General features: G+C 50.6%; 1 protein-coding gene and 1 long non-coding RNA gene across 10 annotated transcripts in view; both read right to left on the bottom strand.

The window, feature by feature from the left end:
• The window catches only part of LOC101688340, a 35616-nt gene extending 24760 nt beyond the window's left edge, over nucleotides 1-10856 (bottom strand). Inside the window, exons 1-3 of one of the 3 annotated variants that reach the window (XR_001178522.1) lie at nucleotides 8343-10856; nucleotides 4600-4757; nucleotides 1417-2999 (exon numbers count right to left, since the gene is read on the bottom strand). This is a non-coding gene — a long non-coding RNA (uncharacterized LOC101688340). Of the gene's footprint in view, nucleotides 1-1416; nucleotides 3000-4599; nucleotides 4758-8342 lie in introns of those variants that run through there. The other 2 variants (XR_001178521.2, XR_006607870.1) reach the window with 2 other exon arrangements.
• Nucleotides 10857-11168: 312 nt separating this feature from the next.
• Nucleotides 11169-15842, bottom strand: part of RALGAPB (Ral GTPase activating protein non-catalytic subunit beta) — an 81201-nt gene continuing 76527 nt past the window's right edge. For all 7 annotated transcript variants that reach the window (XM_045084190.1, XM_013053316.2, XM_013053318.2 and 4 more), the window contains one exon: nucleotides 11169-15251. In XM_045084190.1, coding sequence (XP_044940125.1) covers nucleotides 15058-15251 — 194 coding nt within the window. In that variant the 3' untranslated portion in view covers nucleotides 11169-15057. The remainder of the gene's footprint in view (nucleotides 15252-15842) is intronic.

The raw sequence follows: 15842 nt of genomic DNA, 5'->3' as shown, positions 1-15842 counted from the left end.
AGGGTCTCAACAGAGGTAATCAAGTTAAAATGCAGTCGTTAGGGTGGGCCCTCACCAATGAGGTGTCCCTATAGAAAGGGGCAATTTGGACATAGAGACAGACACACACAGAGGGAGACAGTGCAAAGACCCACAGGGAGAAGGCCGTGTGAAGAGGGAGTCAGGGGTTGGAGGGATAGAGCCAGAGGCCAAGCAAGATCTGGAGCTGTTAGAAGCTGGATCCTTCCCACAGGTTCAGAGGGAGTACGTCCTGCCAGCGCCTTCTGGACTCCTGGCCTCCGGTCTGTGGAACAATCCACTTCTGTTGTTCTAGGCCACCCAATTTGTGCTGCTCTGTGGTGGTCACCTCAGGAAAGGAGTACAGAGAGGATGGGCCTCCAGTTGCCAAGGACAACACTGAGGGTCCTGGAGAGGGGCAGAGGGAGGGTCCCAGAACTTCTGGTTGGAGGTGGACAATATGGGCATGCCTGAGAAATGTGTCATGATAAGAGGTTGAAAGAGAGAACCACGTCCACTTACTGTCCTGAGTTTACTTGTGTGTCTTACAAACATCAATGGCACAACCTTCAGTTGCATCGTCCGGGCTAGGAAGAGCCAAGGATATCCCTGGGGATCTTCAGATATACCTCTGAGTTACAGTCAAGAAAGCAGGCCGTTTCCAGGCTGTGCGACTTTGGGGGAGTCACTTAACCTCTCTGGCCCTCAGTTTCCTCATTGGAAAATGAAATTAAGACCCACCTCACAGGGTTGTTGGGAGGGTCAAAGAAGACAGCTCACGGGGAGTGGATAGCCCTGGGGTAGGCACAGAGCACCAGGCACTCAGCCACGGCTGCTGTAAGGGGGATGATGTGTCTTGGAGAGCCTATCACTAGAGGCTCCCAGGCTGTGTTTCACACACACACACACACACACACACACACACACACACACACACATCTGCCTTATAGAACAAAATGTTGAAAAGGAAACCTCAATCCATACCCCTCAGAGACCCGGGATCTCAGCCTTCCACCCAGAGCTGGGAGGGCATCTTCCCACAGCCCTCCCCAACTACCATCCAGAGCTGTTTACCTGCCAGGAGTCCCAAGGAGCTGTGTCCCCTGCCTTCTGCAGCAGGTGCTCCCAGGTGCATGGCCAGAGGTCCTCCCTGCAGAGTCAGGCAGTGCCCACTCTCCCTCAAGGTCTGAATCCCCACCCCAGGAGGCTTCTCTGGCTCCTCCAGAGTGACAGGGGACAGGAGGGTGGGGCTTGATGGCTCATCTGGCTTTTCTAGGTCAGCACAGAAGCTGACCCGCAGCACGTTCCCTCGCAGCAAAGGGGACAGAGGCGACCAAGCAGTGCATGGGACTCTATGGAGCAGGGAAGCTGGAGAAAATGCCAGACAAAGCCTGAGAGAAGCTCCAGCCACAGGGGGTGTATGTTACCAAAAGTGTTTATTTCAATGCCAGGAAAGCTCCCAGGAAAACACAGGTTGCCAAAATCTCATCAGCTAGAACAAGGCATGTGTGGAGGGAGAGGTGGGGTGGGGTGAGGGGATGGGGGAGAATATGTGTGTGTTAGGAGTACCTGTAGAGTAGGGCAAAGGCCGGGGGGGAACAGGCACGTAATGTACACCCTCGGAGTTACCATATAGTGGGGCACCTTAGCAACATCTGCAAAATGTAAACACATAGGTCTCAAATTCAACAACTTCTCCCTGAATTTATCCTCTCGATAGAAGCGCACTTGTATACCAAGATAAAAGTTCAAGGATGTTCCCATTGTCACTAGAAACAGAAACCTTGTCCCGCAAAGTTAGTGGGGTTCAGCTCCCAAAGGGCAGCCCTCTGTACCACACAAGGAACTCAAGACTTTAGCCCTAGGACAACAGGGAGCTATAGAGGGCTCGAAGCAGGGGGAAAGATACGTTCTACTTTGTGCCTTGGATGGACCGTCTGACAGGGCAGAAAAAGCAGAGCTGGGGAGACCAAACTCCAGACGAGCTAATAATTCATACTCCTGACTGGTAGGATCTGAGGTGGCAGAGGAGGGGACACCAGGAGGGCCTGTCCCCTTCTCCTGCCATCAACACTGCTGCCCCTGGGAAGCTAGTGAGGATGTAAGGACAGGGGATTTCTGCAAAGGAGAGAACACTTCTTTGCCTGCGCCCTGCCCCCATCCCACGCTGGGTGAGACCTGGCACAGTGGAGTCAGGGTCTTGGCTCAAAGCCCAACTCCATTGGCGTGGCTCCAAGCCAGACACTTGGTCATTCTGTGCCTCATTCTCCCCTTCTGTGAAACAGGGATAACCAAAGACCCTCCCTCATGGAATTCTTGTGAGGGTTAAAACCCCCGTAGAAAGCCCATGGAAAAGTGCCTGGTACACAGTGGGTGCTCATGAAAGGTGAGTTAATTTTATACGAGCATGTGGTAGCTGCTCTGTAGTTACAAAATGAGTGTTTGTTATTAAAGTCAACCTAAAGGCGAATCGAGGAGTGTGGAATCACAGAACGGGAGCTGGGAGCAAGAATCCCCCAACCCTTTGAAAGGATGGGAGAAACCCAGGCATTCCCAAAGAAGGTCAAGGACATGTGGAGTCAGTGCCAGCGGCTGGGCCCAGACCCCACAGCTTATTAAATGAATGGATCTGGCCAGGCCCAGTGGACTTGTCAGGGGTCTCCTGAGCACAGGAAACTCCTCGTTTCTTTAATATGGACCCACACCTTTTGGCCCAGCTGTATCCTAGGACCTCTTCTGAGTTCAGATGGCCAAATTTTCCCCGCATGCCTGTTTATCTCTCCCATCTTCATAGGCTCAGGCTCCTCCCCAGGAACCCTGGTTGGTCATCCGTAGTGGGAAAGAGCTGGGTCCTCTGGAGGCTTTCCTGAGGAAGGAGGAGGAGCGGAGTCGGGGGACCCCCGGGAAGCACCACATTCGCCAGAGTCTTCTTCCCTCATCAGCAAATCTCTCCCACCCAGCTTGGTTACCGCCACCGCTCCGCTGACTCCAGGAAAGCCAGGCTGGAAAAGCATGGAAGGTTGAGTCTAGAGATGATGACGGAATGAAAGAGTGAGAGAGGAACAGATACAGGATGGGGCGGGAAGGGCTCTATATGAACGGGACAAGGTTCTGGAGCAGAGTCCGAAAGTCTCCTTTCCTTACCCACTAATTGTACACAAACAGGGCAGGTTACGTAATTTGTGGGCCCGTTGATAAAATGAATGGGCAGGGCCCCTCATTCAAAAATTAAAAATTTTAAGACGAGAGACAGCAGATCATTAAGGCAAGTACAGGGCTTTTCGGAACATGGGACCTCCTGGGACCGCACAGGTTACCACCGTGAAGCTGGGCCTGAGCACAATACTCTGGGTGCAAGCACTCGCGTGTGTTTTTCCAGGGAAAGCACCCTCGGCTATCAAAGTCATGGCCCAGAAAGGTTAAGAATCAGTGTAACTGAGGTTAAGTGAGGGCCCTTGCTTCTCACCCCACACAGGCAGGGGCTCCACACTGTGACCCACAGGGAGCAGAGGTTGCATCGGTGGACTTGGAATAGATCAGGCTGGGGTGGTCATGGGGACAGAGGGAAGTGGGCACATGAGGGATAGAGCTGAGGCATTGCTGACGGACTGGATGTGGGCTGGGAGGGAAAAAAGGCACGAAGACTGACTCTTGCGTTTATGACTCAAGCAATGAGACCGATCAATGGAGGAGCTATTCATGGAGACGGAGAAAGCTGGCAGAAGTTCAGGGGCGGTGTTTTGCTTTGTTGGGTACCCAAGGGAATCAAGACTCTCCTTCCAGCAATGAAAAGGTGTCAAGGAGATAACAGAGCCGAGAAGGACAATTAGAGCATTGGGGTCATTGGCACAGGGCTGACATCCCACTCCTCTGGAGTGGCTGAGGCCTTTCCCGGTGTTCAGTGGGTGCCAGGGCCCCGTTACTCCAGGCAAATTACTTACTGCTCTGCCACTCAGGTTCTCATTTGCAAAGTGGAGGTAAGAATGATACCCTCTTCCTAAGATCTCATAGACGAGCTTGTGAAAGGGAAGTGCTTGGCACAGGCCCTGGTGCCTTGTAAGTGTCCAGTGACTATCAGCGAGCTGCATCACTGGATCGTGTCCTTCCTCCTCCAAAGGGCTGTGTGTCAGGAGTGCTGGGAGGGCTTTGGATTTGGAGCATCAGTTATCGGGCACGTTAGGAGGTGCTAATGCTATGGCAGAAGACAATCTAGAGCAGAGTAAAGGGGACATTGGAGCTCAACCTCAGAGGTGAGGGAGTGCACCGAGCGCATGCGGGGGAGAATCCCAGGCAGAGGGAGCAGCAAGGGCCAAGACCCTCCGTACGGAGAGCAGTGGGAGGTGGGGTCACGGAGATAAAGGGTAGGGAAACTTTGTGAAGGCACTCTTCATGGCAGAGAAGGCTGGTCCTCCAACATGGTGAAAACATGTCTCCAAAAGAATGAAGCAGAGGGTTCCCCAACATGGCGGAGACAAGCAGCTCTTGTCCCATGGTGGAGGGAGTGGATATCCAACATGGCAGCTGCCCAGGCCTTGGGTAGGACCTGAGACTTCCCCTTCCTGCCCCGCCCCCTCCCCGCCCCAAATCCCAGAAGGGTCTCACCTGGCTGAACAGAAGGCTCTCACCTGGCTGAACAGAAGGCTCACAGGCAGGACCTCTCCTCCTTTTAGCTATGGAGTGTCCCCTCCCAGCAAAACTGGGCTGGGGCTTTGCTCCAGGGCTCCCAGTCGGGCATACATCCGAATCATTGTCCTCTGAGTCTGTGGAGGTACAAGATAAGGCATCTTGGGTGGTCACATCCTGTCTCCTACCCCTGACTTCAAGGGAGTCCCCTGCCAAGCCTGGGCATCCCTGGTAGCCTTGTCTGAGACCAAGGGGCCAAGGCAGAATCATGACATATGGGACAGCCCTGAGATCTCAGGAAGACCTGAGGACCTTGAAGGTGACGGGGACCAACAAAGGTTGTCGTAGGACTCAGAAAGTGGCCACACCCACATACTAAATTGGGACAGGCCCTTGAGGCAAACAAACAACCTATTTGTATTCGGAATGGTCCAAGAGCGGGCACTGGGGAGAAACACACCCAGCAACTGACCTATCCATCCATTCGTCCACCGGTCCACTTATTAACAAGTGTCTGAGCATGTATGTACAACACTTCCCTGCAGCACTGCTTTGTGATGAAGCACGCACAAGCAATAAAGTATGCTAGAAACTCCGTGCGTGCGTGCATGCGTGTGTGTGTGTGTGTGTGTGAATCATGTGGGGTCTGGGTGACGGAGGGTGGCACGGTTGCACTGCACAGAGCCACCCCTCCATCCAGTGCCATGTTAGAAACTGTTAAAACAACCGTGAGACCCGTAGCCTTTGACTTGCGGGATGTCCGTGATGCATCATAAGCAAGTTTCAGAGAAATGTATAGGTAAAGAGCTCCTCCCCTTTCTACTGAAAAACAAGTAACAATCTGCGCATGCTTTTTTGGAAAACCTGCATGTGTTGTTAGATAGTGTGTGAGCTTGCCCCCGTGACTTATCCGGGGAAGGCAAGGTGGAGGAGGAGGGAGAGGGGATCCTCCTCCTGACTATACTCCTAAGGCGTCTCACTGATGGCGGAGAAGTCATGAAGACTGAAGAGAGCCCTCCACTCACAGACCAAGAGCAGGAGACAGGAGAGGCGGGCTTCATTTTCCTCATCTACAGCCCTATGAGGAGGGAGTGATGAGGATTTACAAACCAGTGTGAGGGCTTGAAGGGTCTGCTCTTCAATACAGGTCGTGATTGTTTCTTGAACACATACTAAGTGCTAAGTATGGCACGTGCATTTTCTCATTTAATCCTGTTGACAACATCTTGAAGGAATTACTAGTGTTCGTTGCAATTTGCCGGTGAGGAAGGCTCGGGAAGGCGGAACGTCCAGGCTCCCAGCCAGGAAGCGGTGGGGCTGGACTCCGATGGGCCTCCCAGCACCAGGGCCCTGTGGTTCCATGTTCCATGGGCTGCACCAGTTTGAAGTCAGGGGATTCAAAGGGAGCTTTGCATTTAACCCCCCCGCTCCCAGGATCACCCAAAGGTGGGTGGGACAGGCATGTTTCAGCTCTAAATCCATCTCTTCAGAGGTTTCTCTTCCTGCAGCAAATTCCTTTCTGATCACAAAGGAAATGTCCTCAGAGGAGCACCTTCCCCTTGAAGGGCACACGGGGCTGCATACTCTTTCCTGTCATGGCCCAGAATTAGTTGTCCCCACTGGCCAGCTTCTCCAGGGCTCAGCTGCCCACGATCTTTTCTTGCCTCGGTGCCAAGCTTGCCGGGCAGCTCCCTTCTCCTGCCCTGGCTCCTTCATCTACTTGAGAAAGCGTGTCCTCCTGGGCCCCATGGCACTCCCTGCCCAAACCGGCTGCCTTCTGGGCCCTGGAACGGCCCTGCTGAACAGGGGGGTCGGAGCTAGTCCTAACTGCTTTTCACACCCGATTCTAGGCCAAACTGATTCCAGTGAGATCAACAGCAGAACAGAAAACTGCCAGCCCAGGTGTCCCCGAGAAGCAGCTCCCCCAAACCCCGGCAGGCCCAGACCCTAGCACAAGGACATGACCAGGACAACAATACTAAGAGTTCTGAGCAGACGGGCCCCTAAGAGGAGACTGCTTATCTCGCTTTAAGGACAGTTTCTGGTCATTGCAAATTTCCAAATGCCTTTTTGCAAAGGGCCATGTGAGATGTGGGAGCAAGTTTGAGACAAGGTCAGGACAGGGCAGGCTGCAGACGGGTTGGAGATTAGTGCCTTAGACCTTGGGGGAGGTGCTCCTGGCTTCTAGGGAAGCCATCTGAAAACACGCCTATGCTTCCTCCCACCTCGTCTACACCGTGACTGAAATGGATTATTTCTTAGCCCATAAGCGCCTACTATGTGCCACACGTGTACATGTCCTCGACGCCCTGCCCTTCACACGCATCTCTCCACAGCCCCCAAGGGTAGGGGCCGATTTTCTCTCCATCCTATAGATGAGAAACCCGAGGCTCAGAGAGGACTTAGCCAAAGTCACAGAGCTGCTGGGAGGTAGAGCCAGGAGAGGACACCAGATAACCGGCACCCTCAAGTACTTCATGGGTGTGGGACCTGGGCACGTGGCTCCTCTCCCCGAGCCTCGGTTTCCTCAGTTGTGCAATAAGGATTGCTAAGCAGGTTATTCTGAGGATTACATGAGATGATGCACGTCAGTGTTTCGCACACCCTTTAGTACGGTGTGGAAGAAAGGTTAGCAATTATTCCGAACGATGAAGGGCCAAGGCTCAAATGTGGGCCCCGTCCTAGACTCCAGAGAGACGCCTTTTGCAGCCACTGCACGGACACGTGGCTCTGTCCACCACCAGCCACCAGCCCTGAGCCCGAGTTGCGCCCCTCAGGGAAGGCGGCAGCCCACCCCGGGAATATGAGAATGTGCTTTAAACATTTTCCAGAAGCTCTCGCCAGGAACTCCCAGTAATGACACGCCATCAGCAGCCCCCACACTGGAGGACGTGGGGCAGCTCTGGGGATGAGTCAGTGCCATCAGACCAGAGCTGGCGGCGCATCAGCACCCTCCCTGCCTCGCTGACCAAAGGTCTTGGAACTGCAGAGCAGGAGGTGGAAGGTCAGACGGTCCCCTGGAAGAGGCTCCACGGTGAGGGGAGCGCCCAGGGGATAGGACACCTGCGGAGCCGAAGGCCATCCCTGCCACTGGCCCCAAGCTTCCCTTCTGACCAGCTTCATCCTGCCTCCTGTTGCTCTGGGGGGCATGCCGAGTTCAGGACAAGCGGCCGTCAGCCCCCATGATCTTGTGACCCCGAGAACCCAGCTGCCTCCCTGATGCATAGTCCAGGCAGAAAGCAGCATGAGGGGTCTCTTGGCACCCGATAAATGCCCGGCGCTGCCATATCCCATCGCGTACGTTATTTACTGCACGGAAGCACAGGGAGGGGCTGAAGTCCAGCGCATGCCTTGTTCCCCCACCCCTTGTGCCCTGGCTAGTCACAGCAAAGGGCCCCTTTTACTAATTCATCTGGGGACAGGAGCCACCTCTTTCTGATCTGTGCCAAAGACCTTCTGTGCTAGCAGTGGCTGTGAGGGGACACAGGTGTGCACACACACACACACACACACACACAAACCGCTTCCCAAACTTGGGGGCTCACTCTTGGCCTCTACACTACTCAATGAATCCTTTGCTCCTACGGGCGACTGCTTGTCTCAGCCAGCGGTTGAAGAGCATGAAGGAAACTTTTCTCTCTGCCATTGCTTCAGGACCCACTTGCCCAGCTTCGGGATCCCCTGCTCAGCTCCAGGATTAGGGCCCGGCCCAGGCAACTCACCTTGGCTCAGTAAGAAGCAGAGCCAGACGATCAGCAGGACCAACAGCAAGCTCACGGGCAGCCAGAGCCAGAACACCAGGAAAGAAAATGTGAGGTCGTTCACCAGCGGCACCAGAGGGTACTTCATGGTGTGTGGCTAAGCCAGGCCTGCCTGCGCTGGGCTGGCAGGGCTGCCCTGGGGACCCAGTGGGCCGGCCCACACTCTGCTCTCAGCTCAACTGTGACTGAGCGGATGACCTAACAAGGAAGTCAGTGCCTTTCAGGCAAAAGGAGAGCTGTTTTGGACAAGCGAGTGGGAACTACTGGCAGTGAGACAGTTGGGCCAAGAACAAAAAGCCCAGGCCTCCAGGCAGGCAGGTCTGGGTTGGAATCCCTGCTAAAATGCTATGGGTTCATGGGACACCTCCTTGGATCCTCTTGTAAGATGGAAGGAATTCTTACTTCAGCAAGCTGCTAGAAGAATAAATGATGGGATAAACATCGACCCCAGGTGGCTATTCAAGAATTTGAGGTCACAGGTTCCTTCAGGAGCCCACCCGATCCCAGGGCCTGTCCTTCTGGCTACAGGTGCCCACATGTGCACTTGGTGGCACTGGGAGGGGGGGATGCGGCGACCCAAACTGAGTTCGGTGCATCAAAGCAGGCAGCTGTAGCAGCTTCAGGGAGTAACTGCTGTGTGTGAAAGGCAGGCCTGGTACTGGCACATCTCCGTTCCTAAGAGAGCCCCCCAAATCTGCATTTTTATGCAAAATCTTCCAATTTAAAAATGTTGCAGCAAGCACTGAAACACTGTTAGCTCAAGAAAACAAATCTGCTGGGCCAGCCTGGGTCACTGGGCTGCCATTTACAAACTTTCTAACACGCAGGAGGCCCTCAATAAATGACTATTTACTCTGGAAACTTTGGCATCTCGCCTTAGGACAGTTTTCAGTGAGGGGTTTCTAAGTAGTTGGCTTTGTTCCTTTGGCTCCCAAGTAGGGAGAATACTCTCAAATGCCATCTTCTCTTCCCACCACACCTGTCACTCGTCCACTCATGGAGTAGCACACCTCCATGTGCCAGGCCCCGGGTCGGGAAGGAGGCCCTCCAGGGCCCGGCCGTCCCAGAGCTGGAGGGAGACGCTGGCCAGACGGGGAGCCTGACGGGTGCAGGGAGTTCACAGGTGGATTGGCTGCGGCTTGTGGAAGGGAGGAGGCAGAACCCTCAATCCCCACAAGGGTCCTGGGCCAGCTACCTCAGTCACTACCGGCAAATGTCCTGTGAAACACACCAATTCCTACGCTTCCCCCTGCTCTACTCAGAAACTCTAGGTGAGGCTCAGTGAGCAACCAGTCTGATCCAGCCTCGTTTCTGGCGCCACAGCAGCTCGTGGAGCGTGGGTCAGAAAGTCAGGCAGATCCAGTTCCAGGCTAGGAGAGCAGCTACAAGAATCCGGTGGTAGACCTGGGGGAGGCTTGGGGTTTCGGAAGGCCCCCCCCACCAGCTCAGGGAGAAAGGCAAAAGGCCAGTCACGGGGAAAGTAGGGAAGGGGTGTAAGGAGGAGAGGGGAGGGGAGAGCCGGAGCTTGGAAGCCAGTGCTTAGAGTCTTAGCCCGGAGACTTAGAGACTCGAATCCCCAGAAGGGGTGGCCCGGGCAAGAGGGCATTACAGTGTGTGCCACTCCGAGCCTAGAGGCCAAGACCAGGAGAGGTTTGGGCTGGGGTCGGGGTGGGGATCCTTTGACACTGAGTCCCGAAGAGGCTGAGCAGCACTGGTGGGAAAGGCTTGAATGAACATTTTCTCACCAGAGCCCGGAACCGGACCACTGTGCAATCAGCCTGACGCTTCCCTGGCCACCAAGGACCGGCTAGAGGTCCTGTGGGCAGAGCAGGCGTGGACGCACAATTACAGGGAAGGCAGCTCAGAGAGTCACCTGTTAATGTCCCGTCAAGTCAGTGATAGGCTGGAGGGACAGCTCTTGGCAGAGGCGCGCACCCTAACCATTCTCATTGCTGTTTCCTTGGTTCCCCCCACACGTGTGGTCTTGGTAGGAAGGTGCTAATCAGGCTGTGTGGAACCCTCTCGAGCCAACCTTACTCACGGGGCAGTAGGTGGGTGGAGGATGACCGCCTCTGCGTCTCCCCTTTCCTGACTGCTAGCCCTGGCAGAGCCCGGATTTGGGGCAGGCAGAAGGTAAAGCTGCTTTTCTGTGTCCCTAAGATACAGGCAGCCGGCCCCTCGGTGATCACAAGCCTCTGTACGGCGGGTTTCTGCTGGCAGTGTTTTCATTACACAAGCCCTGTGATGACTTGTACAGTGGCAGAGAATAACTTATACCTATGGAAGTAATCAATTAATCGTGTATAAAAACAGCAAATCACTATGTTGTAGCCTGAAACTAATACAATATAATGCTGCATGTCAGTTATAATTCTGTTTAAAAAGTAATCTAACTTCCAGTATTCCATGAAACTCTACAAAACCAGTGTGAAGGGACGCCTGGGTGGCTCAGTTGGTTAAGCCGCTGCCTTCAGCTCAGGTCATGATCCCAGCGTCCTGGGATCGAGTCCCACATCAGGCTCCTTGCTCCGCAGGGAGCCTGCTTCTCCCTCTGACTCTGCCTTCCACTCTGTCTGCCTGTGCTCGCTCTCTCTCTGACAAATAAATAAATAAAATCTTAAAACAAACAAACAAACAAACAAACAAACAAAACAAACCAGTGTGAAAACCCACAGATCTAAATTAGGAAGGTCAGGCAAAGCAGAGCACACAGCTCTGTTAAGAGCAAATTAGAAACACCAGTGTAAGTCAAAACCCAGCCTGTCACCAAAAGCACACACAACGTTATTAGATAAGAATCTCCTTAAAATTTAATTGACTAAATGTATTACATTCAATATTCCATGGGTTTCTTCTGCACAAAGGATCGGCATAAATACAAACAAGCCTCTGGGCCTTTTTCCCTAACTGATGAAGAGAAAACACAGGAGGCAGGGGACACAGGTACACCTTCGTATTTACATTTCGCCTTTACTTTACAGTTCAGTGCCAGAAATATTTACAGAAAATACAATAAGAAAAAGATCATGTCTTGGCAACATACCGAAATTCATACAAATTGTATATATGATTTCAAGCAAATAATGATACTGTTTATTTTTTAGCCACAACTGCCAAGCCCTTCAGAGGAGAAAGATGTTCTTGGTCACTGCAAGAGGCAAGGACTTGGGAAACTTGGTTTGCTTCAACAAATGTTTATTGGGCGCCTACTATATGCAAGGCACTGTGGAATCCCAAATTACACCTTTTCCCTCACCATTAAAAAAAGAAAAGCATCTGAGGAACGTGAGCTGATGCTCTGAGAAAAACACTATACAGTACATGGCTTCTTCAGCTACCGAGAACCCACAGTTTGATTCCACGCTGGAATTGGGTGGATTACCTCCAATCTCTCCATCTCAGGAAAAGAGGCTGTCACGGAAATCCTTAGAACAGACCATCTCATTCAACTTATTGTTTCATGTAAACACATAAATCAAATCTTTTCAGGAAGATATAACATGAATGGGTTTTAAAATGCTGAATGGAGAACCACTGCCAGCAGGAGTGTCAAATTACCCCCAATACATCTTTACTATCTACCTCAAAGTGGGTCTTTGAGCAAGGCTGATTTCCACCTTGGGTAAAGTCTTAGCTTCCAACGGAAATAAATGCTCCCAAAGACGGTCTCTCTGAAAATCACTCCGGAGAGCCTCACAAATGCTTCCCCACAGTAGGCAGAAAGTAACCGTTCATAAAGGCCTCATATACACAGCCTGCGGGCAACCAACATTACTGGCCAAAGACGTAGGTCTTTTCTATTTGTAAGGGAGTCCGGAGGAGAATGGGCCACCCTGAAATCGAGGACCAGGAAATGGAGGACAGCACGCACGCACGTGGCTGTGTATGGCCAGCGCAGGAGGGGGTGAACCTACCACGTAACTATTCCTTTCAGAGGGCCAGTGCCAGGTAGGAGGAGGTCTTACGAGGAAGCACAGGACAAAAGTGGGAGCTGGCTGACCAAGAAAAAGTAAAAGCCTCCTCACTGTCGTCAGTGCTCCCAACCAGAAAGGAGGAGGAAAGCTCCGATCTCCTGAATGGGAAAAAGGACTACAAGGGGCTACCTGCCTCTGTCCCTTGGGTAATGCTTTCCTTGTCACCGAATGCCACACTCATCCACCCCCTGAGAATACCTGTCACATGCAGCTACTATACTGTTTAAGCCACAGACCAAAGTGGTCCAGGCTTCCCTTTGAAGGTTAGGAACACATGCTACCAAATTTATCAAGTGGACTACTAAAGGTTATCACTAGGGACTGAATATGCTCCTCTGGCATTATTCTACTTGAAGTGATTCTAGCAAAGGCAATTGGGTGAACTTAGTGACCATGAACTCAAACCCATACTAGTGAAAGGTTCCCAGTGTTCTTACCGTACTCCCTTTTTAGGTAAATGTTATTTTGAGCAGAAGGAAGGGGCACCTCATGAGGTAGATGTACCCCTATGTTCTACTTGTGCTGCACACACTGGGATCTCACGCCTTCGGGGGCTGCACAACTCTGCATCGATCCCTCCTTCCCTGGGAGATCATAGGCTTCCAGATTACAAACTGCATTCAACACAGTTATTCACTTCTCAGTCAGGAGAATTACAAAGCGTTGCCAGAAATGAGAGCAAACGGAAGGATCAGGAAGCCTACCCTCAACACGCACATCACAGTATATTTTGCTGACAGTAAATCTGTGCTAAAGGTTTTATCTGAAGAATCACACTGAGGAAGCACACCTACATCAGTTATTTTTAACCTCTGGAATGTTATGAGTTGCCTATTGACTTAAGCCTTCTTTGTTCAAGTCCACCAGAAAAAAGGCCCATTTTTCCCATGAAATGTCAATCTGGAATTTCCATGAAAGTTGTTAAACTTCACTTTACACCTGCTGAGTTAATAAAATATTTTTAGAGTAGAATTTGCTCATCTTTATCCTACACCCCTACCCCCATGCTACCATCTGGAAACATCAATTTATTGCCCAGATTAAAAAGAAAATCAATCATTCAAAAATACCATACCCTGAATGGAAACAGGAGTCACAGGAGGAGGAGGTAAGCTTTACCTGAGCTTAAAACAAATATGAAGGAACGGGTACAGCAAACTTAAACCCAAGAGTTGCTATGATACCCAAATTTCTTGCTCATAGATGACAAAACACGTACTTTTGGAATAGAAATATCTGCACAGGGAACTAGGCCCTACATTATCCCCTCAATGAACTCCCCAAACATCAAACCAAACACACCATCGCAGCCCTGACCTACAGTCTATTGACTCCAGAGTTCACATGGAAAACCACCCCTAAAACAGCTGTGAGCACTCCTCTTTGGACTTCAAATGTCACTTATTTTCTTAACATAAAATAATCTTAATAAAGAAGAAAGCATGGAAGAATAGGAGAAATGAGCAGTGTATACTCTAGCACTGTAACAGGAATCCTCGGAAGGTTGCTCTGGGTCTGGCCACTTCAAAATATTTATCCCTGGCAGAAAAGTAGCAGTGAGGTAACAAATATTTCCAAAACCCGGGCAGGGATTTGTTGTGCCTTTGGCTGGCAAAAGTCCAGAAAACACGATAACAACAACCATTTCTAATAGCAGTCACCCTAGGGGGTGGTCACTAATGTTTGCCAATTACGATGAAATCCAGGAGCGCCCTCGGAGAGATCTGAATTAGTAGCGTTGAGAGGCTGTTTCCTGAACCCCAAATTAGAATCCTTCATAAACGACTGCAGTTTCCTGCTTGGTCCTGAAATAAGAGTCAATGGATGAAACCAAGTAATTTTCAACCCTTGTTGCGAACTTCCATTTCTTAAAATTTAACCAAGGAATTACGAATGCTTAGCCTGTCATCCTGTCCCAAGCCACACAGCAATGGAGAGAGTGGAGGCATCACTGCTGTCTCACTTTCTAACCCCAACGCCACTTGTGTGCCCTTTAAAGGACAGAGCCATGCCTCCAATGTAGATCTGCTCCTGGGCTGCCCAGAAACTGAGGACTTCAGAGAGATCTGTGCAGTAATGAGGACGATAACTTTGTGAAAGGTGGAGAGGAAACATGAAATATTTTAATGTCAGGCTTCTTACCTAAACAAAACACATTTATGCTCATTTCTGTCAGGTGGACAGCTGGACGACAAATAAACTTACAAGTGAGCAGAAAGCTGAGATTTCTTTCCTTCTCCTCCATGCTATCATCAGCATGAGTCTTTGAATGTCCTGGAAGATTCTGAGACAGATTTTAATTCTGAACATAACCTCCTAAAAAGTGAAGTATAAAACTATCTTCAACTTCTAATTTGCAAATTTGATACTACCAATGCACGTGTTTAACTGAGATGCAGGAAGCCTTTCTCCTCAAAAGGCTTATATTTAACTAAAATTGTCACTTTTAAAAGAAAGTTTATGGCTAAAATGTATATCATCATTACCAGCAGGAATATGATTGTGTCTGGGAGCCCATTTCACTAGAAAGCCAAAAGTCTTCTATCAAATGGGTTTATAATGTGTTTCTTCTATTCTGGTGATTAAACAGTAAGCTCTTGGGGAGTGATTGGTTTTTCTTTTTACAGTGATCACCTATCCAATTGTTTTGCTCTGATACCATAGCCCCAAACTGGAGTTCAAGAGTCCTAGACAGACAGTGTCTAAGAAGTGCAGTTCTTGAGTCCAACCTCCTGGAAAAGTGAAGTATAAAACTCTGGCTCCAGCTGCTTATTCCGGTACTTGTTGACGATGTCTGTGATTTTCTGTTTCCGGCGGACATGTGGTGGACTGTAGGAGTCACTCTCCAGTCTCTTTCTTCTACAAATATTAATTACAGTCTGCCTTACCAGAAAACCTTGAAAAAACAGAGGGTATTAAATTCAATGTGAGTAACGAGCTGTCTAGGTGAACTATCAGTATTCAAAGTGAACTACTCTCTACAAAGTCAAACCTAGTTCATTCCATGTGCAAAACTTCCCATCCCTGGAGAAATGGACAACACTCTACTGAGACAAAACTGCTAGAAGAAATAAACCAGGGAAAGCAGAAGTAAATCTGGTCTGACAAACCATTTTCCTGCCCTGGATTATAAACAGCTCTCTGATTTTCTAGGCCTGGAAGTTCGTGAATTATAGTTCTACATGTACTTAAGTAGACGAAGCACAGTTAAAAAAGAACAAAACATGCTTCTTAGTTAACAAGAACGTTGGAAATTTCTTTTTTTTCTTTTTAGATTTGATCTGAGAGACAGCAACTGCGAGAGAGAGAATGAGCAGGGAGAACGAGAGGGAGAAGCAGACTTCCCACTGAGCAGGGAGCCCGACGTGGGACTTGATCCCAGGACCCTGAGCTCATGACCTGAGCCAAAGGCAGACACCTGACCAACTGGGCCATCCAGGTGCCCCAAACCACAGCATTTTCTACATGTAGGATCTATTAAGTAATA

Source organism: Mustela putorius, unplaced genomic scaffold (genome assembly GCF_011764305.1).
Source record: "Mustela putorius furo isolate JIRA1106 unplaced genomic scaffold, ASM1176430v1.1 tig00000743_pilon_pilon_pilon, whole genome shotgun sequence".
NCBI lineage: Eukaryota > Metazoa > Chordata > Mammalia > Carnivora > Mustelidae > Mustela > Mustela putorius.
Note: the sequence above shows the minus strand (reverse complement) of the source record. Positions and strands in the feature narration are given on the sequence as shown.